At 42.2% G+C, this 26,835-nt stretch overlaps 1 protein-coding gene across 13 annotated transcripts in view; it reads left to right on the top strand.

Moving 5' to 3' along the window:
* Positions 1–4,198: 4,198 nt before the first annotated feature.
* CAMK2B (calcium/calmodulin dependent protein kinase II beta) overlaps positions 4,199–26,835 on the top strand; it is a 385,126-nt gene continuing 362,489 nt past the window's right edge. For all 13 annotated transcript variants that reach the window (XM_033948504.1, XM_033948506.1, XM_033948501.1 and 10 more), the window contains exon 1: positions 4,199–4,633. In XM_033948504.1, the coding sequence (XP_033804395.1) occupies positions 4,569–4,633 (65 nt within the window). In that variant the 5' untranslated portion in view covers positions 4,199–4,568. The remainder of the gene's footprint in view (positions 4,634–26,835) is intronic.

Genomic DNA, 26,835 nt, shown 5'->3' with positions numbered 1-26,835 from the left:
AGAAATGGGTTCCTTTTTTGTGGGATTGGAATTGGCAAATGGGTCAAAACTTTCATTCTTGCTGTCCTGGCTTGTGCTGTGTTGTCCAAACATAGAAGATGACGGCAGATAAGGGCCATAGCCCATCAGGTCTGCCAACTCTACTGACCCACCCCCAAGTCTACTATCCCAGGGATCCCACTCCTGGTGACAGGTTCCCTTGGCTTAACCCTCTAAGGGATCCCACATGGGCATCCCATTTGCTCTTAAATTCTTGCACGCTGTTTGCCTCGATCACCTGCACCGGGAGCTTGTTCCAAGGATCAACCACTCTCTCGGTGAAGAAATATTTCCTGGTGTCGCCATGAAATTTCCCGCCCCTGAGTTTGAGCAGATGCCCTCTTGTGACAGAGGGTCCTTTGAGAAAGAGAATCTCTTCTTCCATCTCGATACGGCCGGTAATATACTTAAACGTCTCGATCATGTTTCCTCGAGTGAGTACAGCCGCAAATTTTTCAGCCTTTCCTCGTACGATAGATCCTTGAGCCCCGTGACCATCCTGGTGGCCATCCGTTGCACCGACTCTACTCTCAGCACATCTTTTAGGTAGTGTGGCCTCCAGAATTGCACACAGTATTCCAAATGAGGTCTCACCATGGTTCTGTATAATGGCATTATGACTTCAGGCTTCCGGCTGCATCAAGTGGAAGTGTAGTAGGTTCAAATAGTCCAGAGAGGTTAATTCAAAGCCCTTTGGCAGTTCTCTGACCTTGCTTTATTTTCTATAGAGAAAAATGACTTCAAACCTCATAATACTATTGGACAGGCATTAAAAATCATTGTGTGGGCAGAGGAGGCGGAGGGAGAGTTGCACATCAATATTATGAGGAATACTGTAAGGATTGATCTTTTTAGATGTCCCTTTAAACATATACATCCAGGGTGGGGGTGGGGGGGTATGTTTTGGATTTGGTTTAAAAGATAATAGGTGGAAGAGTGGGGGGAAATAATTTTCCTTTTTGTAAATTATTGTAAGTTTAATGTGCTTTAATTTTAATATTATGTGTAAGTGTATTAATTATTGTGCACTTCTGCAGTTTAAAAATGGAATAAAGAATTAAAAAATAAAAATATTATGAGGAATATGAAGCATGTCTTGTGTCCAGTGGGGGTGGAAGACAAGAGATATAATTTATTTCTTCCAGAGTTTGATGCCTAATTATTTTGTAACAATTTCAATTAACTTGCTTTTTTTTTTTTGCTATATACCCTCTGTACCCTCTTTCAATTCTTCTTCAGTATTCCTGAAAGAAGATTATTTTTGTAAAAAATTTAAAAACAACAAAAGAAAACTGTAAAAAGCCAGGCTGCATACACCAGTTATTTCTGCTCATCTTTCTTTGCTTCTCACTATTCCTTACAAACTGTCAGCTCTTTACACTCGCTTAATGATCCAGGTGCTGCTAACATCTGTGTGAGGTGCCATAGGCTGGCCTTGGACACGCCATTCCCCTGAAGCCATGGCAGGAGGGGTACTGTGAAATGGAGGTAAGATGGTGGGAGGCAGCCTCGTATGCCCCCTCCCACCTGAAGGGAGGGTCCTTGGAGGATGCTGCAGGATCTGCAGAGTGATGCTCATCGTTGCCATGGTTACCAAGCAGGCTCTTTTGTGCCAGGAATCCAGCAACCCCTTCTCAATCCTTGGCAGTGTAGCAATACAGAGCTACATGGAGGGATTAGTGGGGAGAAGAAGATGGATATTAGGGTGGGAGATAGGGAGAGGACTATATTGTCAATTCCAAACCTTCCTAGTGCTATGATCCTAACTCTAGTTCTCTAACTTTAGTCTTTTTATGCATGTGGGTGGTGCACAGTGTTGTCAAGCTGTGCCATGAGAAGGAGATGAAATCCTGGGATTTTGGTAGGTCAGCTAAAAAACTTGGAGCAGATGCAAACCCTATGGTGACATGAAGTCTGGTGGATAAGACTGGTTGTTGAATCGGGGCATATTTTGAGAACAGAATAGGCTGATTTTTTTCTCCTAATGACCCACTTTAGTAATATTTGATAACTGTGTGCTGAACCAGGACTCCAGTGACCACAATGCACTGGAACTGGAATGAGACCTAAACCCTGATCCCCCAGGGCAGGGGTAGGCAATTCCGGTCCTCAAGAGCCGGAGCCAGATCAGGTTTTCAGGATATCCACAATAAATATGCATGAGATAGATTTGCATCTCAAGGAGGCAGTGCATGCAAATCCATCTCATACATATTCATTGTGGAAATCCTGAAAACCTGACCTGGCTCCAGCTCTCGAGAACCGGAATTCCCTACCCCTGTCCCAGGGGAAGAAGGGTAACATTTTGATTTAAGAGGAGTTTAAAGTGCAATCTAAGTCTCTGCTTTTTCTCTTCTGCCCCTGTAGGATTTCTAGTTGCTGATACCATGTGTACCTGAATGTAACTCATTTTGAGCTACTACTAAAAAGGGCATGAACTAAATCCAGATAAAATAAAAGCTAACCCACATTCTACTCCCTATAGATCAGTGGTTCCCAACCCTGTCCTGGAGGATCATCAGGCCAATCGGGTTTTCGGGATAGCCCTAATGAATATGCATAGTGCAGATTTGCATGCCTCTCACTTCCATTATATGCAAATCTCTCTCATGCATATTCATTAGGGCTAGCCTGAAAACCTGATTGGCCTGGTGGTCCTCCAGAACAGGGTTGGGAACCACTGCTATAGATCCCCTCATAATAATGAGGCATGGGGCTAGCATCACTGCGTTTGGTGCCCCCTTAAATAAAAGAACAAAGCATGGCATTAAGTATCATAAATCCCTTATGGCTGCAGCACCCAGGGCTAGTGCTAAAGAGGAGCAAACAGGGTAATTGCCCTAGGCCAGGGGTAGGCAATTCTGGTCCTCGAGAGCCAGAGCTAGGTCAGGTTTTCAGGATATCCACAACGAATATGTATGAGATGGATTTGCATGCACTGCCTCTTTGAGATGCAAATCTATCTCATGCATATTTATTGTGGATATCCTGAAAACCTGACCTGGCTCCGGCACTCGAGGACCGGAATTGCCTACCCCTGCCCTAGGCCTCCTAACAGAGGTGCCCCAAGTCTCTTTCAAGCTGAAGGAGAAACAGCCTGATGTTTAACACTAACTCTGGTACCGCCCAGGTCGGCCCTGCTGCACTTTCACCCTAGGAAGGGTCAGAGCAGGGGGGGGTCCAGGAACATCGGGCTCCATCTCTGCTGTTGAAAGATCCCCATGCTAGAATCCAGTAACTTTCTAGAATCTTATTTCACTCCAGTAAATGAAAGGCAAAAGATGCAAAACCCATTAAAGGCTCTTCAAGAACAGATGGTACACTAGCAGCTGCCCTTTACTAATTTAGCCTCTTGGGTGGTCATTTTCCTGATGTGGGCATGATATACATCAGGGATCTCAAAGTCCCTCCTTGAGGGCCGCAATCCAGTCGGGTTTTCAGGATTTCCTCAATGAATATGCATTGAAAGCAGTGCATGCACATAGATCTCATACATATTCATTGGGGAGATCCTGAAAACCCGACTGGACTGCGGCCCTCAAGGAGGGACTTTGAGACCCCTGATATACATGGACTGTGGAACATAACACCAATAATCCCAAGTCACTATAGCAGGCGTAGGGAATTCCGGTCCTCGAGCGCCGTATTCCAGTCAGGTTTTCAGGATTTCCCCCAATGAATATGCATTGAAAGCCGTGCATGCACATAGATCTCATGCATATCCAGTCAGGTTTTCAGGATTTCCCCAATGAATATGCATGAGATCTATGTGCAAGCACTGCTTTCAATGCATATTCATTGGGGAAATCCTGAAAACCTGACTGGATTGCGGCCCTCAAGGAGGGACTTTGAGACCCCTGATATAGCTAGAATGCGCTCTCCAAGTGATGAATAATAAGTCCATATGCATGGCCAGCCTGTCTCTTCTATATAGCATGCATCTGGCTGTGTGGCAGCAGATCTCGCGTTGCTGGGCAGCTCTAGCTCTCCTCCTCCTTCGCCCACACACCCTGTCTCTCCTCATAGTAGAAGTGCCAATAATCACTCCCTAGTTAGTGGTTTGGAGCGGAGAGCTGGAGCAGGTTGCTTGGCTTCTTTCCCCCCCCCCCCCTTTTCGCTCTCTCCTCTTCCTCCTCCCCCTCTGAGTATCTCACGCTGTCTCTGTCCCTTTATTTCTCTCTTTCTCTCCCCCTCACCCTTATTCTCTCTCCAGCCTGAGCTCTCCTGCTTGGATCCTCTGCCCTGATCAGTTTCCACGTTGCGCCAGTCCCCAGTCTCCCCTCTGACCACACAGACATTAAAAATATATTTATAGCTTTTTAAGTAACCTTTTTTTTGTGGGGCTAATCTCAGGTCCTCCATCTCGATCCCCGAACAAGCTCGAGGAGCGCCCTCCTCTTGGTCCCCCGAGAAGGCTGAACTATATACATTTAAGAGAGGAGGAGGGAACTGCTGGAAATCAGCAACCTAAGGAGACCCAGAAAAATCAAACCGTTTGCTGATCGAATCGGAAACAGCAGCGCCCAGACATGGCAACGACAGTGACCTGTACGCGATTCACGGACGAGTACCAGCTTTACGAAGAGATCGGCAAGTAAGCAACCCCATCCCCAAAAACTGGGGAGGAAGGGGACTTCCCCTCCGGCATTCTTTGTAACGGTTTTCTTTTTGTTAACATCGCCTTTTTATTTTGGGTTGGGTTTTTTTTTGTTTTCTTTTTTTTTCTTCTTCCATGCATGTGAAAGAACGAGTTGCAATGACACCAATATTCCAGATTTTTTTTTTTACCCCAGACAGATGAATTGATTAAAAAAGAAAATTATTATTATTTTTTTTTTGCATGCTTCTGATCTTTTCGTTTTGCATGCCTCCGGCGTAGTGATGATTTATTTTTAAATAAATTATTATTATTGCATTTATCTTCTGACTCAATCTAATACTGCATCAACTGCTGTTGTTGCTGGAAATTAACAAAAATTAGAACGGAGAGTGGAGGCGTTCTTCCCCCTCACCTTTCTCTACCACCATCCACGCTACCCCCTTCACTGTTCAGGTTGATCTGATCTTCGTCTTGTAGGGGGGGGAGGGGTGGAGGGTGGAGCGCGAGGGAGGGGGACCCGCAGCTGCTTCTTCTGCCTCGGATCGCCCGTCTGTCTTGTGCCTATGGTCAGATCAGAGATTGGCTTATGTACGCACTTCAAAGGGGGCTGTGGGGTGAGGAGAAAGATAGAGCAGAGACAAGCACAAACCCGTGGGCTGGAGAAGGCACCTGACGCATTTAGGCAAAATAAAAAAATAAAAAAAGAATTCGGTCAGAAAATGAATTGCTATAGCTAGAGCCCCCACCCCGGGTGTCTGTTTGCAGAAGCCTGTAGCTGACTGGCATTGTGTGTCTTCTAGATTTTATACATTTTTGGAAGGTAGGATCAATAATTGTAAATTCTTACCCTCATGAATGGAACATTACTGTAGAAGAAATTAAATAACGTCATTCATGCATCATGCAATGATAGGAAGAAAACACTTTACATCAAACCCAAATACTATAAAAAAGGACTGCAGCTCCTGGCTTTGCTTCCTACTTCCTTTTCCATGCCAAAACCTACTCCCACCCCCCCACTGCAGTTTTCTTGCTGCTTTGTTAGAGAAGGGGGGGGGGTCTTGCAGGGGATTAGGAAAAGGAATGGACTGTGGTTTGGAAAAACTGGGAAGGGGGAAGAGCAAGTCATCTTTTAAATGCCTGCGTAGTCTTCCTGGCATGCCTGGGCACTGGAGACAGCTGTCTGCTTCAAGTCCGATTGCTGGGGCTGAAGTCTGCCTTTGAGCATGTGACTTCCATGATGGCATGATTTCCAAGGTGTTTTAATTATTTTCTGTGTGTGTACTATCTGTGTGATCAATTGATTGCAGGGACATCTGCTGAAGGAAGTGCCAGTGTTGCTGAGTTTATTTTTAATGCATTAAATCATCTCTCGAGGTTCCATCTAACAAAAAGGATTGCCTAGTATCATTTGCCTAATCCCCAATTAAAAGCTATACCCATGGAACATAGCCTCTTGGAATTTATTTATTGGAAGTGTGGGAGGAGAGGACATAACACCTTGAGGGTCAGGAGTTGGTGTTAATTTATGAAAAACACATCTAAAGTAGAAATCTTACTTAATTAATATGTCTACCTACTTGTAAATTAATATACTTTAAGATTCCAACTTCATTGCAACATATGTAGGTTTTATTTAAATTTGGTTTGAAAGAAATAGATATTTGCAAATTAGAATTTCAAACAGGTGGATAATATGAACATGTGTTTTGGGAATGCTAAGGCTATTAGCAAGGGCCCTGGACCCCTTCACCTCTTAGAAAGTAAGTCATTTGTTTCCTTCCTCCAAAGGAATGTCTATTACACTTTTTCCCTAGAGGGTGGGTGTGGCACGTGGAAATGGCATTTTTGAGAGTGCTTTATAAGGTCATTGACATCATGCTAACAGAGTTGGGAGCTAGATGTTGGGTTAAGAATGGCCCCCTTTTATGAAGCCATGTTAGGCTTTTTTTATTGCCAGCTGTGGCGGTAAAAAACTCCGATGCAGCTGGCAATAAAAAAAAAAAAGCCTAATTCAGCTTCATAAAAGGGGGGAGGGGCTAGTCACATTTGCTTCCAGGTCTGACAGCCCTGTATTTTTAATATGCACCAAGAACCCATCATCCATTTCTTAGCACTTCAGTGCCTTAGCTGCTAAGACATATAAGAACCTCTCAGCCACATCCCAGTGTAAAGGAAAATCTTGTTTTGTGCTTTGAAGTTCTTATCAAATTTACTTGTTTTTAAAATAATAATAAAAAAATTGTATCATTTTTTTGTGTGTAGCTGGTAGTGCCAATGAAAGGTAACATTAAAAATCTGCAATGCAGAGTACTTCAATATACAAAGACAGGGTTACAGTAGTCTTTACTTGATAATTGGTCAGTACTATATACTGTATGGCTTATGCCAGGGGTCTCAAAGTCCCTCTTGAGGGCCGCAATCCAGTTGGGTTTTCAGGATTTCCCCAATGAATATGCATGAGTTACTATGTGTTCGCACTGCTTTCAATGCATATTCATTAGGGAAATCCTGAAAACCCACTATGAGTTGGCCACTGACTCATGGCAACATGCACAGTGAGGAACCCAGCCTGTGATGTTTCATGGCAGAGTGCAGGAGTGGTTTGCTATTGCCTTCAATGCTTGATGTTCCCAGGTGGTCTCCCATCCAACTACAAGCCAGGCCTAACCCTGCTTAGCTTCTGAGAATAAGAATGGACCTACTCAAGGTGGCCAGACTGTAGGCCAGTACTATGTTTATATTATACCTATTCAATACTTGTAAAATAAAAAGACATAATGAACACTGTATACCTACCTTTGACCTACCCTGTATATACAACTTACTATTCACTATGGAACAGATACAATATACTCATACAATGCACAGCATATAATATAGGCAGCATCAATACACGATTTTCTTACAGATAAACATACCAACCACAGAAAGGTAGATTCAGGGCTGATATTAAGGGGGGCAACCAGGACAATTGCTCTGGGGACCCCTTACCACAGGGGGCTATATGCCTACCTGAAGATGAATGAAGTACAACCACAAGGAATTAACGTGCTGACTGCAGACCCAAGTCTGCTTCTTCTCCACGCAGGCCGAACTTACCCCTGCACTGGGGAGCTCTGGAGCACCCCATAGCAACAAAAAAGCATAAAAAATACCAAAAATAATAAACATATAGAGCAGATCAGAAAGACACCTTCCAGAAAGATGTCAGAAAGGAGGGGGGGGGGCATATGTGCCATTGTCTCCTAAAAATTGGCAATAGGAACAAGTACTGGTGGCCTGTTCCACGGTATTTCCATGGGAACTGGTTCCATGGTGATACTGCGGTAATGGGGAACAAGCCTGCCCCTCCCTAGATCTATCGTAAAACTCCTGCCAAGACTTATGTGCAGCCTCGCGAGACCACATGAGGCTGTCACATGAAGTCTTGGCAGCCATTTTGAAACTGTATTATTGGCAAGGTCTAGTGGCGGGGAAGCAGGCAGGAAAGACTAGGGGTCTTTCTGCCCATGAAAAGCGCTTCTAGACCACCACAAGCTTTAAGGGCCATGAAGCAGAGTGAAGCAGAGTTACTAAGGGACAGGGACGTTTATATTAATTATGATTGTAAACTGTCTAGATAATTATTGATAGACGGTATATCAAATGAAAAATAAACTTAGGAAGAGGAGGGGAAGCTAGACCAGGGAAGGGAGGGGTGGGGAGGGGAGAGATGCCAGACCAGGGCAGGGCAAGAGAGAGATGCCAGGGAAGGGCAGAGGAAAGGATAAAGATGAGACCATAGGAGGAGCAAAGGGGAAGACAGATGTCAGAACACAGGAGAGGGAAGAGATAGTACAGAGGGATGGAGGGTGGAGTGAGGGAGGAGGTGTGCACAGAGCTGGTTGAGGAAAGGAAAAGAGATGGAAGAAAATGCTGTTTATGGATAGAAATAGGTGAGAAGAGGAAGGAGATAGTACAAACAGATGGGGAGGGGGAAGGGCAGAGTGAGAGAGGAGATGATGCACATGGGAAGAAAAAGAAGATATGGGTAAAGTAGATAGATTTGAGAAGAAAGCAGAAAAATGGAAGAAAGTTGAATGTTAAAAGTGAATGCCAAAGATGGATGTAGGGGCAGAAAGTGAAGAAGGTGAGAAAAACAGCAAATGGATAAGAAGACCCTGGAAAGCAGACCCCCCCCCTCTTTACTAAGGCACACCAGCTGTTTTGGTGCGCGCTAAAATGCTAACGCGTTCATGAGAATAATAATTGACGTGTTAGCTAAAACAGCTAGCGCGCATTAGTAAAAGGACCCCAGATTTAAGAGCACAGACAGAAGGAAATGCGACCAGAGATTTGGAAAAGTTGATTAGAAAAATAAAATCACACAGATAACAAAGGTAGGGAAAAATATTTTTATTTTCAATTTAGTAATTGAAATGTGTCAGTTTTGAGAACTTACATATGCTGTCTCTATTTTGCACTGCTCAGAAATTCATTTCTTTCTGTTTCTCTGGTGTTGTATTGCATGCTATCTGGCATGTTAGGGTTTGTGGTCCTGTATTTGCATTTGGGTTTTTTTTTTGTCTTACTATACATATGTGACCAAGGCCAGGTGCTGGTAGGAATGAAAGTTGAGAAGTGTTATTAGTGTTATATGCCCCAAGTAGGAAGATATTTGTCAGCTCTCCTTCAGCCTTTTTGGACCCAGAATGACCCTCACTTAAAAATTAGTGGAGACCACTGCCCTAGAGCTATCATATGGCTTCAGAAAAAATGTTTTTATTTCCATTTCTTTTACTGGAAGTAAAACTTGGATGTCTCAATCTGTCCTCTTTTTTCTGAAGCGCATCCTGTTTGTTTATTCTCACTGAAAAAGGCAATAAGCCATATGCTATATATAGGATGAATATAAGGATTTGCCTGTATAGGTTTCAAAGTTCATGGAAATGACTGAGAGAAAAACACTAAAGGCTAGATTCACGAACCTGCCCAATCGGCCCGATCCCAGGCAGGTCCGATGAATTCTCGAAACCCCAATATGAAGATGGGGGCGAGTGGAGGAACGCCCCCATCTGCCTGCCTGGATCGCTCGATAGCGATCCCAGCACATAATGCAGACCATCTACAGATGGTCTGCGCATGCGCTGGACCTCCGGGTCCGGCATAGATTTTTTTTTTCTCATTAGAAAGCTCTCATCATATTCAGAAGCTGGGAATGTGCACGCCCTTAGCAATATGCGCAATGTTATTTTTAAGAGACGTGGAACTAGAGTTAGCACACCGATAAAAAACCAAAATGTTTCAATGTAATTATTGCAACACAGGGAGGTTTTGCATGTACAGGATGTAACCCACGGAAGAACTCACTAATTTCCTGTAAGCGGCACTTTTGAGACCCCCAATGCAATGAGCTCCACTGTAGCGTTTTAAGCAAGCCAAGCCCGTGCATAGATTTCTTTTTTCTTTTTTAAGGAGCCTGTGGTTAACCCGCTTAAAGCCTGCGGGTTAAAACCACGGGCTTGCACTGCGGGAAGGGTGGGAGAGTCAGGGCAGGCAGGCATCCGGGGCAGGCAGGCAATCTGGGCATGCGGGAGAGTCGGGGCTGCAGGAGGTTTTCAGGGCCGCGACTTTTTTGTTTTTATATTTTGCTTTTTTCATTGGGGCAGAGCAGGCAGGAGAGATTTGGGGCAGCAGAGAGCAGGGCGTGCAGGAAGCAGGGCTTTAGAGAGTCGGAAAGACGTTTTTGACTGGTCCCCAGCAGTTGCTTCTTGGGATGATCGGCCAGCCCCAGTCAGTTCAGAAAATTTAGTTGGTGAATCGCATCCCTGTCTACGTTGCATGCGTTTCTCCTCATTTGCATGCATGGATTCGAATCGGATCGCAGGAGAGGTATAGTGAATGGGGCTGGAGGGAAATATGGTTGCAAAGGGGTTGCAAACCATCGGTACATCGATCTAGGCCTAAGTAATTTACATGTGATATTATGAGGACTGTACTTGACTGAATTTTTTTTTCCTATTTTGCTGGCTTTGTTTTATTGCTTGGAAATAGATATTGTCTTTGCTGTTGGTTTGCCTCACACTGAGAAAGCATTAAGCCATATGCTATTGTTTGCTTTTACAGTGGAAAAAATGTACAAATTATTTGTGTGTGATATTCTGAGGGGTATTTTTGATATGTTTTGCGCATGAATAATAACTATAATTATTGTCAAGACTAAAATATCACTGGTGTTGAGTTGATGTTTGTCTTTCTGTGAGCAATGCAGAACCCAGCATGCCTTGCAAGTTGTACTTTTATTGATGTTCTTTCAAAAAAAAATAAAAAATTAGTAAAAAAAAAAAAATCCCCCAAACCACACACTACTGCTTAAAATGTTTATTTGCAATGCCTTAAAATTACCATAAAATACCATAAAAATGCCATAAAATTTACATAAAATCATCTTTCTACTTTGAGCAGTAAGATGCGGAGATGAAAATTAAGATTATGGGGACAGTGAGGGGACAGGGATGAAAAAGGTGCTTCATTGCAGGGATGGTGAGGGGCTGGGATGAAAAATGTGGGACAGTGATGAGACAGGGATGAATCTTTGTCCCTGCATCACTCTTTAGTTTTTACCATTATGTATTGTAAATAAGATTATATTGTGTGTACATGAAGAATGAATGGAAGAAATGGCATTACAATTAGTACTATTCTTATGGGGGTGGGGTCTGGGGTGGAGCTGAGATTGATCTGGGGCGGAGCTTGGGCAGGCTCTAGGACGGAGCTTTTGGGCCCCCCAAGCAAAAAAGTGTTCTACTGCCTGGCAAACAAAAAAGCATTCTGTGGTTTCTATCATATCTCCCCTCTCCTGCCTTCCCTCCAAAGTATTCATATTGAGATCTTTAGGTTTGTCCTCATATGCTTTATGACGAAAACTACCAACCATTTTAGTAGCTTTCTTCTGGTCTGACTCCATCCTGTTTATATCTTTTTGAAGGTACAGTCTCCAGAATTGTATATAATATTTTAAATGAGGTTTCACTAGAATCTTATACAGGAGCCTCAATACCTCCTTTTACTTACTGGCCATTCTTCTCCCTATGCACCATAGAATCCTTCTAGCTTTCGCTGTCGTTTTTTCAACCTCTTTGACCATCTTAAGATCATCATATGTTATCACACCAAGGTCCTACTTCTCTTTCATGCACAAATGTTCTTCACCTCCTAAACTGTACTGTTCCCTCAGGTTTTTGCAGGTCAATGCATGAGCTTGCACAGTGGCATAATAAGGTGGGGGTGGTCCACCCCAGGCTCCATCTTGGTGAAGGCGCAGGCACCCGTCTTCCTCTCCACCCCCCCCTTCCCCGCCCATGCGCATTGCTTTCCTTCCCCCATATCTCTGTAACGTTTCTGGTGCGAGCAGCAACCTCCAAGCTGCTGTCATTCTAGCATCAGCTCTTCCTCTGATGCCACTTCCTGGACCTGTGCCTAGGAAGTGACATCAGAGGAAGAGTAGATGCTGGCATGACAGCAGCTTGGGAGTTGCTGCTTGTGGCAGGAATGTTACAGTGGTATGGGGGAAGGGTAGCGGCACCATGGTGGGGAAGGAGAGTGTGGAGGCTTTGCTAAAATCTAAATGCTACACATCTAAATCTAGATGCTACACATCTAGCGTACACACTCTATCCAATTCTCTGATCACCCAGTTAAAGAAATTGATTACATTTTGTCTGACAAGACCTGCTCTAGTGAATCCATGTTGCCTCAGGTCCTGTAATCCAGTGTTTCTCAACCTTTCAAGCCAAGTACCCCCAAAGCCTAACAAATACCAACTGAGTACCCCACCCAAACTCCGCCCCTGACTCCACCCCCATAATTATAATACTAATTGTCAAAGGAATACTGTAATACTTAAATAAAAATGAAAATAAAATCCATTTCTGGTGGAAATTTAAGTTCACACCACACCCAAATATGCCCACAACTTTGCCTACCACATGTCCAGTAGTTTGTCTGGAACAGTTTATGGTATGGCATAGTATGGGGTATAGTATTAGTTAGGCCTATTTTAATAGTGACTCTCAAGGAACCAGAAACTACATTTATCCAGCATCTACAGTATCAATCCCCATGGGTGCCGGTTAACTGAGAGTTTACTGTATTTGGCAGCACCATCAAGATATCCAGGTACAATCAATATTTAGTGCTATACCCGGATAGGTAACCAAGCACAGTTAGGACTCCCTTTTGTGAAGCTCAACATACCTGCTTATATATCTGGGCAGTGGCTGATTATCCCACTGACACATCCAATCTGCAGCAAAGTTCATTGGCTGACCAGGTTTAGTGGCCAGATGTTGTTGTTAGGTGCCCTCAACTTGTGTTTGAGTCCTAGTGACTTGGTGATGATGATCAAGTTATCATGGCAAAATACAGAAATAGGTTGTTGGGCCTTTCTTCTATGCAGTATAAATTCGATGTTGCCACTGTCGCATCAAATACGATCCTCCGCCTCCAACACTGCCCATCTGCTGCTGCCCAGATGGGTGGTACATCATTAGTCTGACATCTCTGCTGAAACCTGTCTACCTTGGGAAGCCCTGCTGGCAGTGAAACTAGCTACAGTGGCACAAAAAGCCCATCTACCATGACTGGAGTAGTAGCCAGATAGACCCACCTAAATAGCAGGTCTATCTTTGGCTGCTATGACTTAGCCAGCCAGCCGTCAAATATTGGCTTTGCTAGCTATGTCAAATCTCAAATGCTCATTCAAATAAACCAGAAATTCAATGCCTTCCCTATCTTTCTTTTGCTAAGGTGCTCTGCTGGATTAATGTGTGTTAAATGCTAAGAACCCCATAGGTATACAATGGGCTGCATGGCATTCAGCACATCTTAGTAAAAAGACCCCAACAAGAGCAGGACCACTATTAAACATGCTGGGACTGCAGGCAGATAATTGGGAAGGGGCCAAAAACCCTACCAGCTTTTAGCAGGCTAGGGGCCTCCAGTAGCACGAGGGCCCAGGGCAATTGACTTGTTCTCCCCCCCCCCCCCTTATGACTACTATACAGGGAATGGTAGCTCAAATCAAGCTTAGCCTTCAACTGTTTTAGGCATCTTCTCCCTCCTTCCCCATCCCCTTCCCCCACATCTACCCTGAATACTAAGCAGAGTATCTTGAACTCTCAAGTACCCCCTCCTATACAAAGCCGTGCTAGCGTTTGTAGCGCCGGCTGCAGTGGTAACAGCTTGGATGCTCATAGAGATTCTATGAGCGTCAGAGCTGTTACCGCGGCGGCTGGTGCTAAAAATGCTAGCGTGGCTTTGTAAAGGAGGGGGTTAACCATTTCTGGCCATATTTTATTCTTTTGGAGAGGAGGGAGAGGCCGTCAAATCCAGTATGGGCTGATGTGTCCAGATGGGTTAGTTTTGCACATACCATGACAGTGAACCCTGTTAGGAAGCCAGTATATTCTACTATGATCTGCCTGAAAGCCTTGTTTTCTGGTGACTAGAAAGAACATCTAAGCATTGGTCTACATCTCAATATTGGTACAGAGAACATGACAGTTGAGTTGGTGCATTTTCCTCAGCAGGTTTCAGCTGCTATTTGACTAGAGGTTTATTTCTGGAGTTAGGGTTTCTCCCTAGTATACTTGTAAAGCAAGTAGTTTATTGTTTATGATTTATTAAAATTTAATTAATCGAGTTTGCCTTAGAGTTAGTGCTGCTCTTGTGAGGTGTTGGGTAACTCCATGATCAAGACAGATCTCATTCTCTATCTCCATCTGCTTTCAGTTTAAACACAAGCAGCAGAAGTCTGGTGTGAATGCACAAATTTCAGATGTGAGCCAATAAATTATCTTAGAGCTGATAAGGACAAGGATTTGTCCCCTTCCTCTTCTTCCATTTTCCCCTCTCCTGCTTCTTTCTTTCCTTTCCTCAGTACACTTCCCCCTCCGTATTTGCGGGGGTTAGGGACAGAGCTGGCCTGCGAATATGGAAAAACCGCGAATAATATTCAGGCCAGTTCTGCCCTTATCCCCCACTTCCCCCGGCTATTTTTAGCCCTGTAAACCCCCCCTCCTTAAGCCTTACCTGGTGGTCTAGCGGGTTTTCAGGCAGGAGTGATCTTCCCATGCTCCTGCCCCGTGCAGATCGCTCACAGGAAATGGCTGCCTTGAGCTCCCGTAGTCTCTTGAGCCATTTCCTGTGAGCGAACTGCATGGGGCAGGAGCGTGGGAAGATCGCTCCTGCCTGAAAACCCGCTAGACCACCAGGTAAGGCTTAAGGGAGGAGAAGGGGGCTTAAAGGGCTAAAAATAGCCCAAAAAATGAAAAAAAATTTCTGGTGAAAAATCGCGAATAACGGAATCCGTAGATATGGAATTCGCGAATACGGAGGGAGAAGTTGTACTTTATATTTTAAAGGCCTTTTATTAAAGTACAATAAAGGTTTGCACTTATAGTGCATTCAATGTGAAAATTAAGGCATAGTAAGTGCAAAACCTGTATGCTAACTGTTGGGAGCGTTCCCAGCATGTTCTCATACAGTTACTGCACAGAAAGTATCTCATGGTAAGCACAGTTACTTATAATGTGGAGACATCATCTCCTCTGTAGGAGGCGAAAAATATATCTGTGCTAACCATGTTGATGACAGCATGTAGTAAAGTTTCATGAACCAGGATTAATATTTTAAAATTTAATTCTATATAACACTTGCAGCAGCTGGCAGTCACACTAAAAAGTAAGAAGTATGGAGCCTCCAGCCTACTGTACATCTGTGCAAAGAGAGCCACATCCCACCTCATCACAAACTTTCTACTTCCATGGGGGCTGTGTGCAGCCAAGCCTTCTGTATGGGGAAAGGTTCAAGATCCTGTACTTACTACTTGTTACTATGGCTGCCAGCTGCTGCAAGTCCAGGTGGAGCTATGTGCTCCAGTGGAAAGGCCGATGCAGGCCTGGGAGGAGAAAGAATGATTGAATGCTGAATGAGGGAGGGAAAGAGAAAGGAGGATGATTGGATGCTATATCACCAGGGGAGAGAAAAATAAGAAGATAGGAAAGGTCATGGACATGGGGGAGATCTAGCTGACAGAGAGGAGGTACTGGACTTGGGGAGGAAATAAGGAGAAAGTGAGGACATACGTACTGGACATGGGAGGACTAGGGAGATAGACATAGGAGATGTTGGATTGTGTGTGTGTGGGGTGGGGGGAGGGTTTGAGACCAGAGAAACAGAAGAGATGCTGGACATGGAGGGACAAAGGAGAAATACAGAGTTGATGTTGGACATTTAGAGGCTTGGGAGAAACAAAATAGTGGATGTGGGGAAATAAACAGGTGCTGGATGGGGGACAGAGTAAGGGCTGGACAGGGAAGTAGAGACATTGGACATGGGAGAGAGTTAGTGAAAGACTGGAAAGGAGAGAGAGAGGGATTGGAAGGGCTTGGGTGAGGGAAAGGGACTTACCATCTTTTTGTGGTTACACATTCAAAGTGGTTTGCATATACATAGGTACTTACTTTGTACCTGGAGCAATGGAGGATTAAGTAACTTGCCCAGGGTCACAAAGAACAGCAGTGGGATTTGATCTCACAACCTCAGGGTGCTGAGGCAGCAGCTCTACCACTAGGCCAGGCCACTCCTCTCCTCAGTAGATGGAAAGTTGTAGGTATAGTCCAGGAGTATGCAATTCTGGTCCTCGAGAGCCGCAGCCAGGTCAGGTTTTCAAGATATCCACAATGAATGTGTATGAGATGGATTTGCATGCACTGCCTCCTTGAGATGCAAGTCTGTCTCATGCATATTCATTGTGGATATCCTGAAACCAGACTTGGCTGCGGCTCTCGAGGACTGGAATTGCCTACCCCTGGTATAGTCGGTGAAAAGAGGACTGGATGGTAAGAAGGAGAAATGAATTCTGGATAGAGAAGTAGGAAAATAAATAGAAGAAAGCTGAAAGGAAAAGACTAATGTCAGAGATGGATATAGGGGAATGTAACAGTGTGAGTGGGGTAAGATCAGGACTGGTACACAGACAACCAGACACAAGCACAAAAGGTAAAGGAAACTTCTTTATTAACTTAAAAAGAAAATCATGCACTCTGTTACTTCACTGGGCCAGGCATACAAAGTCCTGAGATGGGCCTATGACTGACAGAAATCCAGACATGAACTGTGGGTTGTACACCAAACACAGTCTTGTAACAGTCTTACTTTAGCCAGGTAACAAGGTCTGGTCCTAGCCAGACCTAAGGCTCCCAAGTATTCAGCAAGAAAAGATTTGGCTTACCTCAGCCAAGCAGAAAGTCTAGTGGTATTTGTTAAAGAGTATGCTGGGGTCATATATCTTCCTCCTTCTCCCTCTGGGCCTCTTTAACCTGGCCCTGCCTATTATACTTCTTGGAAGCTGCTTCCATGACTCCTCCTTCCTGTACCACCTATCCCTAAGAGAAGCTACCTATGTTAAGGTGGTTCTGACATTGTGAGAGAGTATCCAGCAGGGGTAGTGGTAGCATCGTATTGACCAGGGGTCCCCACCTCCAGTCCGCGGCCTGGCCATCTGACAGCAAGGCCACGAGAGATCCCCTTGCGCAACATCTTTCCATCCTTCCTTCCCATCCTGCACAGCAGAACCCCGTCAACCCTCCCACCGTGAGGCCGACAATCCTCTATTCCAAACAGCGGAGGCAGCAGCACTGAACAGGCTGCTTCAATGCCTTCCCCGCCAGGGCCTTCCCTCTGCCGCCGCATCACACAAAAACTACTACTACTCCCAAATAAACCAGCACGGTCTCGACTCAAAGGAGCTATTCAGACTAGTCAACAACCTGACCAACGTCTCACCTCTAACAAACCCCACCCATGACCTCTCTCCCTCCGCCAACTATTTTCAATCCAAAATACAAACTGCAAGAGCCTCCTTAAGCACAAACCACTCAACTGACCTCATAAACACACTGAACTCAAGAAATTGTGCACTCCAAGCCGACATGATCTGGAATTCCTTTACCAACCCACCTTGGTCTCAGTTTCACTTCCTATTTAAAAAATACGCTCAAACTCATTCAGAAAGGGTTCCCTGATTAGTGAAATTTAAAAAAATCAGTATAGTTTGCCGAGTCTATGCTTCCAGATAGATTTGCTAGTGGTATAAATTAATATCTGAATATTTGAATATGAAGCCTAAAACTAGTCTAAAAGACATTTGAAGCATTGAGATAAAGCAGCAGATTTCTGCTATTCAGTGGCCACAGATTTGGACTTGGAGGATGAGATGTACAGCGTCAGCATCTATGAGACAAATTTGTTTTTTTCTGTTGTATAGAATTTTTTGGACCCCTGTTCGTTTGCAAAAGTTAGATAATTCAAAGTCTAATAGATGCTGGCACTGTCATCTTGAAGTAGGGACACTGGATCACTTGTTGTTCTGTTGTCCCTTGATACTCAACTTCTGGAAGTCTATCTGGGGGAAAATTAATAGGATATTGGGATCTTCTATCCCGTTGTCATATGACATTGTGTTATTCGGAACTTTGTTGCAAACTTGAAGTCCAGTTAGTGCAAGTCAGAACAGACTACTTCTCATTATGACAGGGATAGCGATGCAGCTAATTACAAAAAATTGGAAAAACTAGGATAGCCTGCATTTTAACTTCTGGTTAACTTGTGCCAAGTTTATAACTATGAACGAATGAACTCGGAACAGCTGGGCCATTACAAAAACTTTAATGAGACTTGGGGGCCATTGACGACATTTGTAAAAACTGATTACTAGTATAAGCCTTTGATTTCTAATAGGAGGTTCACACACATCCAGGGAGGGCGGGAGGGGGGGAAGGGGGGGGAAATATACTTCTATCATTTTTGTTAGATAAAAGTGCTGTTTTATTGTACCATTTGTTTGTATGTTCTATTTCACTTTGTATTTATTTAAAAATTAATAAAGAATTATTAAAAAACCCAAAACGCTTAAACATACTATCCCATTGACTCCTGCCTATCCGCTCTAATGTCTAAAGCAGGAATGTCCAACCTGCGGTCCAAGGGCCGCATGCGGCCCTGAGAAGTATTTTGTGCAGCCCCGGTCAAGGGCGATGCAGAGTTTTCCTCTGCTGCCCCCGGGTGTTTACTGTCTTGACGGCTCCCTCATCTGTCTTGCTACAGCGTTTGCACGTTTGTGCGGCCCCACAAATTTTTTTTTCAGCCAATGCAGCCCAGGGAAGCCAAAAGGTTGGACACCCCTGGTCTAAAGCCTCAGATAAGTTCCTGGCAGATCTTTACTCCTGGCTAACAGACACACTAGATAATGTATAAGTGATGAACCCTAATTGTAGCAAATGATGTACAATTTAATCTCAACAGAGGAAAAAAGACCTTAAAGAACCCCTGGTACTGAGTCAATTGAAAAGCACCATTAAGGGGTTTAAGGGTACTATCACCTGTCAAAAACCTCTGATGAAATGTGAATACTTATTTTTAATTTATTTTTACAAAATCACTTTATATTTTTTCTTTATATTTTTCTAATTCTTATTGTTAATCAATCATTATGCTTTTCAATTGACTCAGTACCAGGGGTTCTTTGAGGTCTTTTTCCCTCTGTTGAGATTTAATTGTACATCATTTGCTACAATTAGTGTTCGTCAGTTATATATTATCTAGGGATTGATATCTGAACACTAATCAAAACTTCATATTTGATACGAGGTAGTTTATACTATAACAGACACACTAAATAAGAGGAAAATTCCCAGCAGATAGGGGACACTGCTTACCCTGGATTGGTAGCATGGAATGTTGCTACTCCTTGGGTTTTGGCCAGGTACTAAGGACCTGGATTGGCCACCATGAGAATGGACTACTGGACTTCATGGACCATTGGTCTGACCCAGTAAGGCTATTCTTATGTTCATTATCAGACCCATCATAAAAGACAAGAAAACCCCCACTTCTCAGCCTCACAACTATATACCCATCGCTCTAACCCCATTCTTCACAAAACTGATAAAGGGGATAGTACAAATTCAATTGGTGGACCACCTGGAACACTTTCAGCTACTCCAAGACTCCCAATCAGGCTTCAGACAGTCATTCAGCACTGAGATGGTAATTGCATCACTTATCACCAACCTAGACAATCCTGAACCTCAGCAGTGCCTTTGACCTTGTGGATCATGACCTGCTGCTGCTATCCTGTCTAGACACCTAAAGACTAACAGGAAACATACTGAACTGGTTCCAAGGCGTCCTGAAATCCCGCATCTACATTACATTACATTAGTGATTTCTATTCCGCCATTACCTTGCAGTTCAAGGCGGATTTCACAGGCATCTACCAAGTGAAGATTGGGGATACACTATCCACAGCATGGTCCAGCAAATGTGGCGTCCCCTAAGGATCCCCTTTGTTGCCCTTGCTTTTCAACGTTTGCCTTGCCTCCCTAGGGGAACTACTCAGCAGTTGAAATGTCTCCCATTACAGCTACGCTGACGATATTACAATTGTCCTCCCTGTCACATGCCTGATACCCACAGAAATTTACAGAATAGACACCATTCTGTCTACCATAGAAAATTGGATGGTCCACTTCGTATTAAAACTGAACACTGAGAAAACCAATTTCTTCCTAGCCACAGCTACCAACTTCTCAATAAACTTCTTATGCCTAAGGGGAACCAACTTCCCTATCTCACCCAGAATCAGAATTCTGGGAGTGCATCTTGACAGACAACTGTCCATGTTGGCCCAAGTCAACCATGTCACACACTCAGATCAATTAGAAAATATTTTGACCAGGTGCCTTTCAAACTCCTAGTCCAAACACTAGTCCTCCGCATCCTAGACTACTGCAACATCATCTGTCTAGCACAGGGGTGTCAAAGTCTCTCCTCGAGGGCCGCAATCCAGTCGGGTTTTCAGGATTTCCCCAATGAATAAGCATGAGATCTATTTACATGCACTGCTTTCATTGTATGCTAATAGATCTCATGCATATTCATTGGGGAAATCCTGAAAACCCGACTGGATTGTGGCCCTCAAGGAGGGACTTTGACACCCCTTGTCTAGCAGGTCTGTGCAAACACTTCCAAAGACTAAGCATCATCCAAAATACCACAGTGAGGCTCATATTTAACCTGAAAATATTCAACATCACACCTTTCTATCAAAAAGTGCACTGGCTGAAAATTGAGAGCTGAGTGTTTTTCAAATTTGGATGTCTCTTCTACAAAGCTCTACACGGTCTACTGCCTAACAATACAGAATTGTTTTAGTTCAAAGACATTTGAGGGCTTCTTTGCCTAATTGCTCACTTCAGGTCCTGTCACGGCAACCTAAAACAAAAATCTCTTCTTCAGCCATACTGTCTTCCTGCATGCGCAGCCCTTCTATTCACAAATGGATGATCTGTCCTTTTCCTTAAGAATTATCAGATATAAAGCAGATTCAAACCATCCAGGTCCTGATACAGCAAAGCATTCCCCTACCATGTCATCTTCATAACCATGCTTGACGGTCAGGATGATGATTTTAGTTCAGAGCATAGAGTTCAGTGTTCAAACAAAACACTGTGACTGTAAAGTTAAAGTTTGACTCATCTGTCCAGAAAACATTATTTCTGAAATCTTTAGTCATCAGATGCTCTTTAGCAAACTTGAGGTATGCAGCAATGTTCTTTTGCTATTGTGGCGATCTTGACAGGAAGATCATTCCTGGTAACACTCCTTGTGATCTTCATCTTTTTTCATTTGTAAACTGATACTGGATAGATGGAGCATCAAATGTTTAGAAATGATCACAGAACCCTGTACAGACAGGCCCTCTGAAATTTCTTATTATAGCATAAGTTCTCACAAATATTTATAGTGAAGACTGAACTGAGAATCTTTTGGACATTTATTTCTAAAAAATGAATGCCCAAATCCAGTTAAGCAGATTTACTCTGTGGTGTGGTTTCCCTGTCACCTAATTATTTAAGTTCCTAATTAGTCAACTAATTGTGCTAAGGAAATGAGGGGTTCACATACAAATTTCACACACTGATTCTAAATTAGTCTTTTTGTTCCAACTTTCTACATTACTATGTCTCAAGAAATAAGGAAGTGTTTAATTTACACCTTTTTATTGTACAAGAAAAGATTGGGTTTCAATTAAACAGGGATATTCATGACAGGAATTTGTAATTTCTGATTATTATACTTGGCTTCATAAACTATTTCTCAGTATTGTGTGTACATAAGCATGAGTTATCAGTGAATTAGGGTTTCAGTTAAATCAAACTGTGCAAATTAATGTATTTGCAAAACCCATGGATAACTCAATATGAACTATAGTTAGATGCTTCTTTCCAATTTTATTAGCATTATTGAGATTCCAGTGTACAAGGCATTTATGTCTATCTGTGGTGCATGCAGCAGTGAAATATGCAAATAGTCTCACAATAGGAAGCTCCCACTTCTTCAGCCATCAAGAAAAAAAATTCAGACACCATGGCATAGCATTCTAACACTCAATATTATATCAGGTAGGACAGAAGCAGGATAATGAAAGTCATAGGCAGGACTAGAATATATAGAACAGATATCCTACACAGAAGAATTTAATGCCATTAAAAAAAAATGATGTCTATAACAGAGATTGCAGTAAATATACTGATAGCTTCAAAGAACATGCTAGAATTCCTTGGAACATCAAAGAATGGCACAAATATTAAGAAAAAATGTCCCAGAAAAACATCCCAATCAGTTTACACAAAAGGTAAGGTATCATTGAGAAAGTCAAATGGTTTAATGCTTATTGTGTAAACAACAGTAAAAAAAAAAAAAATGCCTTTTTTCATTGCATACATTGATGTGAAAATGTTTTCCAATGAAAACAAAAACAAAAACTTTGGATACAGGTGTTCTGGAGATAATTATTAAATACTGACATATAAAACCATGAAAATTCAATTAAAAAAGTACAATGATAAAAAATACAGTGATAAAAATCCAACTGGACTCTACACGGTCCGTGTTTCGGCGAACACACCTTCCTCAGGGGTCCTAAAAGGAAGAGGTAATGATGAATAATAATAAAGAGAAAGATAAAGATAGAAAAGATAAGAAGTGAGTGTGATGCCAATCTGGAGCATGCATATTAGTGTCTATACTCGACTGCAAGATAAAACAAGTGAGCCAAGTGTGATCATGCTATATACAGAGGCTTGAAACATCGACAAGAGACATGAGAGGAAAAAATGTGCCAAAAAAGGCCAAAAAGAAAAAGTGCCATGGTGTGTATTAGAGTATAAGATTAAGCACAGAAATCTATAAAGTGCCTACGAGAAGCCATAAGAATAAAAAGTTAATAGAATGAAGAAACCGTAATACGTGTCTGATTTTGAAAACATGAAGAGATATGTGACACAATGTAATGACGAGAAGACATTATACATACCAATGGTTTGCAAACTCACATATAAAGAATTGGACTGAAAACAGTCTATTGTCTTTAAACTATTGTTATTCAAACATGAAGAAACCATAATAGGACATGAACACATAGAATAATGCAGTTAAAATAACAGAATAAAATGACTTAGTTCTAAGACAGCAGGACAATCATAGCTATCAAATTACTAGACAAATCATTTCATATTGTAATTTTAAAGTTGAATGATATAAGATATATAAAGCGTGGTCACGATGAAATATAATGCACCCATGAAATGAATGAAACAAAGATGTGAATGGATTATATATATGAACCAATAATTAAAGAGCAAGCTGAATGTTCATACTCATGGACACTAAAGGCAATGAAAGTAAGACATGATAAATTGAAATCCATATATAATAGTACATTTACAACCATGTGAGGATAAAAATAATAATAATGACAGGTATGAATATGGCATGATACATAAAGACTAATGGTACAAATATGGCATGATACATAAGGACTAATGACATGATAGATATATAAGGACTAATGATACAAAAATGGCATATATAGAAGGCAAAAAAGGCATGATATCCATAGTTAGGTGAACAGCAAAGATTAAGAAATGAGAAAGCACGTGAAAAGGGAAGCTGTGCTGAAGTAAAAAAGCAAATCAACAGAAGTGGGGAAAAAACAGATTTATAGACCTGTATTGAAGGCGTGTTCGCCGAAACACGGACCGTGTAGGGTCCGGTTAGATTTTTATCACTGTATATTTTACCATTGTACTTTTTAAATTGAATTTTCATGGTTTTATATGTCAGTGTTTAATAAATTATCTCCAGAACATCTGTATCCACAGTTTTTGTTTTCATTGGTGGATTGGTTTCACTGTGGATCTCCCCATTTTTCTTTGTTGTGAAAAAGTTTTACCATATATACTGAATATAAATCTATCTGAGTATAAGTCAAATTAACAGCTTTCCCCAAATATAAGCTGGGGCTGGTGGTGGTTGATCGTTTATATTCAACTATACTCTTTCTTTCCCTGTGGTGTCTTCCATGTTTCCCTTTCCCCTTGGTGTGCAGACTTTTTGCCTTCTCCTACTCCCCTGTTCACCTGCAGTGACTGCCACTTCTCTCTTGCTCCCCCCTCTTCCCCACAGTGACTAGCATGTCTTACTGCTCTCTTGTGGCTGTTGCTGACACAGAAATGAAAGCAAGCTGGGCCAATGTGGGTCTTTGAGCATTTGTGCATGCTGAAGGTCTCCTGGCCCCTGCCCTCTCACAGACTCTGAGAGGGCAGGAACCAAGAGGCTTTGAGCACGTATAGATGCTTAAAGCTCCACACCATCTCAGCTTGCTTTCACTTCCCTATCAGCAGTCAGTGGTGGCAATAACAGCCAAGAGGGAGTGGTAAGAAATGCCTTTCAGCAGAAGGTGGGGAGGTGGGAAGGGAAGTGGGATGCAAGAAAGAAATACCAATCACTATAGGAGGAGAGGGGAAGCCCAGAAATTTCTTCTGACTTAACTATAAACCAAGATCCCAATTTTTGGTCCTTTTTTGGGCCCCAAATTCTCGGCTTATACTCGAGTATATATGGTAATTCCTCTCTAGATTTCCCATTATTATATGTATGTCAAGCTGAATGGGTTTTCATCTTTAAACAAAAGGTGATACTATATTAAACAAACAGAACCTGAGTAAACACCTAATAGTTTTTAAATTATTACTTCATTTATTTAAAAGATATCTAATATTATATCACCCATGTGAAAAAGTAACTGCCCCTAAACTTATTGCTGCTAAAGTTATTAATTGCAAGCAAATAATTTCAATAATTGCAGTTATTAATTGCAAGCAAATAATTTCAATAATTTGATATCAGTCTTTCCCTTTGCTGTTGAGAAATAGAAACATAGAAATATGAAGGCATTTATAAGTCAATGGACTATCCAGTCTGCCCATCCGCAGTAACCATTATCTCTTCCTCTCTCTAAGAGATGCCATGTGCCTACCCCATGCTTTCTTGAATTCAGACAGTCTTTGTCTCCACTACCTCTTCTGGGAGACTGTTCCACGCATCTACCATCCTTCCTGTAAAAAAGTATTTCCTTAGATTGCTCCCGAGCCTATCACCTCTTAACTTCATCCTATGCCCTCTCATTTCAGCGCTTCCTTTCAAATGAAAGAGACTTGACTCATGTGCATTTATGCCACGTAGGTATTTAAACATCTTTATCATATCTCCCCTCTCCCACTTTTCCTCCAAAGTATACAAATTGAGATCTTTAAGTCTGTCCCCAAGCGCCTTATGATGAAGACCACGCACTGTTTTAGTAGTCTTCCTCTGGACTATTTCCATCCTTTTTATATCTTTTTGAAGGTGAAGTCTTCAGACTTGCACACAATATTCTAAATGAGATCTCACCAGAGTCATATACATCAATACTTCCTTTTTCCTACTGGCCATACCGCTCTCTCCATGTACCCTAGCTCCTTCTAGCTTTCGCCGTCACCTTTTCAATCTGTTTGGCCACCTTAAGATCATCAGATACTGTACAATCACACCCAAGTCCCGCTCTTCTGTCATGTACATAAGTTCTTCACCCCATAAACTGTACCGTTTCCTCGAGTTTTTGCAGCCCAAATGCATGACTTTGCATTTCTTAACATTAAATTTTAGCTGCCAAATTTAAGACCATTCTTCAAGCTTTGCTAGGTCTTTCTTTATGTTATTCACACCATCCGTGGTGTCTATTGCACACCATTCTGCTTTAATTCAAACACATTTATGATTTATTGAATTTGATATATCGTCCTTCAAATACAATATCAAGGCAGTTTACAAAAAAAAACATTTTAGAAATCCAAAAAGAACTACAAAGATATGATGGGAAAGATGAAAATCAGTAAAAAGAGATAGGAAGGGCAAGCAGAGATAGGGACGCTGCCGAGTTAAAAACAAACAAACCAAAAAGCAATAGCTGGTGTAAAATTAGCAATGGCATTAGGACTCATATGCCCTTGAAAATAAATGGTTTTCAAGCCAGCTTTAAATTTCGAAAACAATAGTTCTCAATGGAGGTGTTTTGGTAATGAATTCCAGAGGGATGGTGCAAGATGAAAAAATGCAAATGGTCGGGTTGAATCCAGATGGGCTGAAGACAAAGGGAACAAGCAGAGGTGACATTCTTCCAGAGAGTGTTATGGTGTATATGGAACAACATGTGAGGAAAAGTATGAGGGAGTGTTAGAGTTTAGAATCTTATGTCTCAGATTAAGAACTTTGAACTTTATCCTGTAGATTACTAATATCCAGTAATGTTGTTTCAAGAGGGAAGAAATATGGTCAGAATGGCCAACCCAACACAGAATCCTAAACGCTAAGTTTTGTACTGATAGGTGTCTTCATAGTAGCTTTTTTGTGCAAGATCTCCTTGTTTCAGGTCCTTCTGCAATTCAAGTACAGGATGTTTACAAGGCTAATTTAAAACTTTAATTTTGCTTCTCTTTAGCCTTTCCGATGCAAACTTGCTTTTATGTGTTGCATCATTATCTTGCTGCATAATCCAATTATGATTCAGCTGCAGCTTATGGACAGATTACAAAACATTTTCCTTAAGAATTTTCTGGTACACTGCAGAATTCATGGATCCTTCAATAATGGCAAGTTTTCCAGGTCCTGAGGCAGCATATCCTCATACCATCATAATAACACCGCAATATTTGACTTGGTATGATGTTCATAGTGGGGAATGCTATATTTGCTTTACATCAGACATA

The sequence above is a fragment of the Geotrypetes seraphini genome, chromosome 6, assembly GCF_902459505.1.
Source record: "Geotrypetes seraphini chromosome 6, aGeoSer1.1, whole genome shotgun sequence".
In the NCBI taxonomy this organism is placed as follows: Eukaryota; Metazoa; Chordata; class Amphibia; order Gymnophiona; family Dermophiidae; genus Geotrypetes; species Geotrypetes seraphini.
This window is presented reverse-complemented; position numbering and strand designations above follow the sequence as displayed.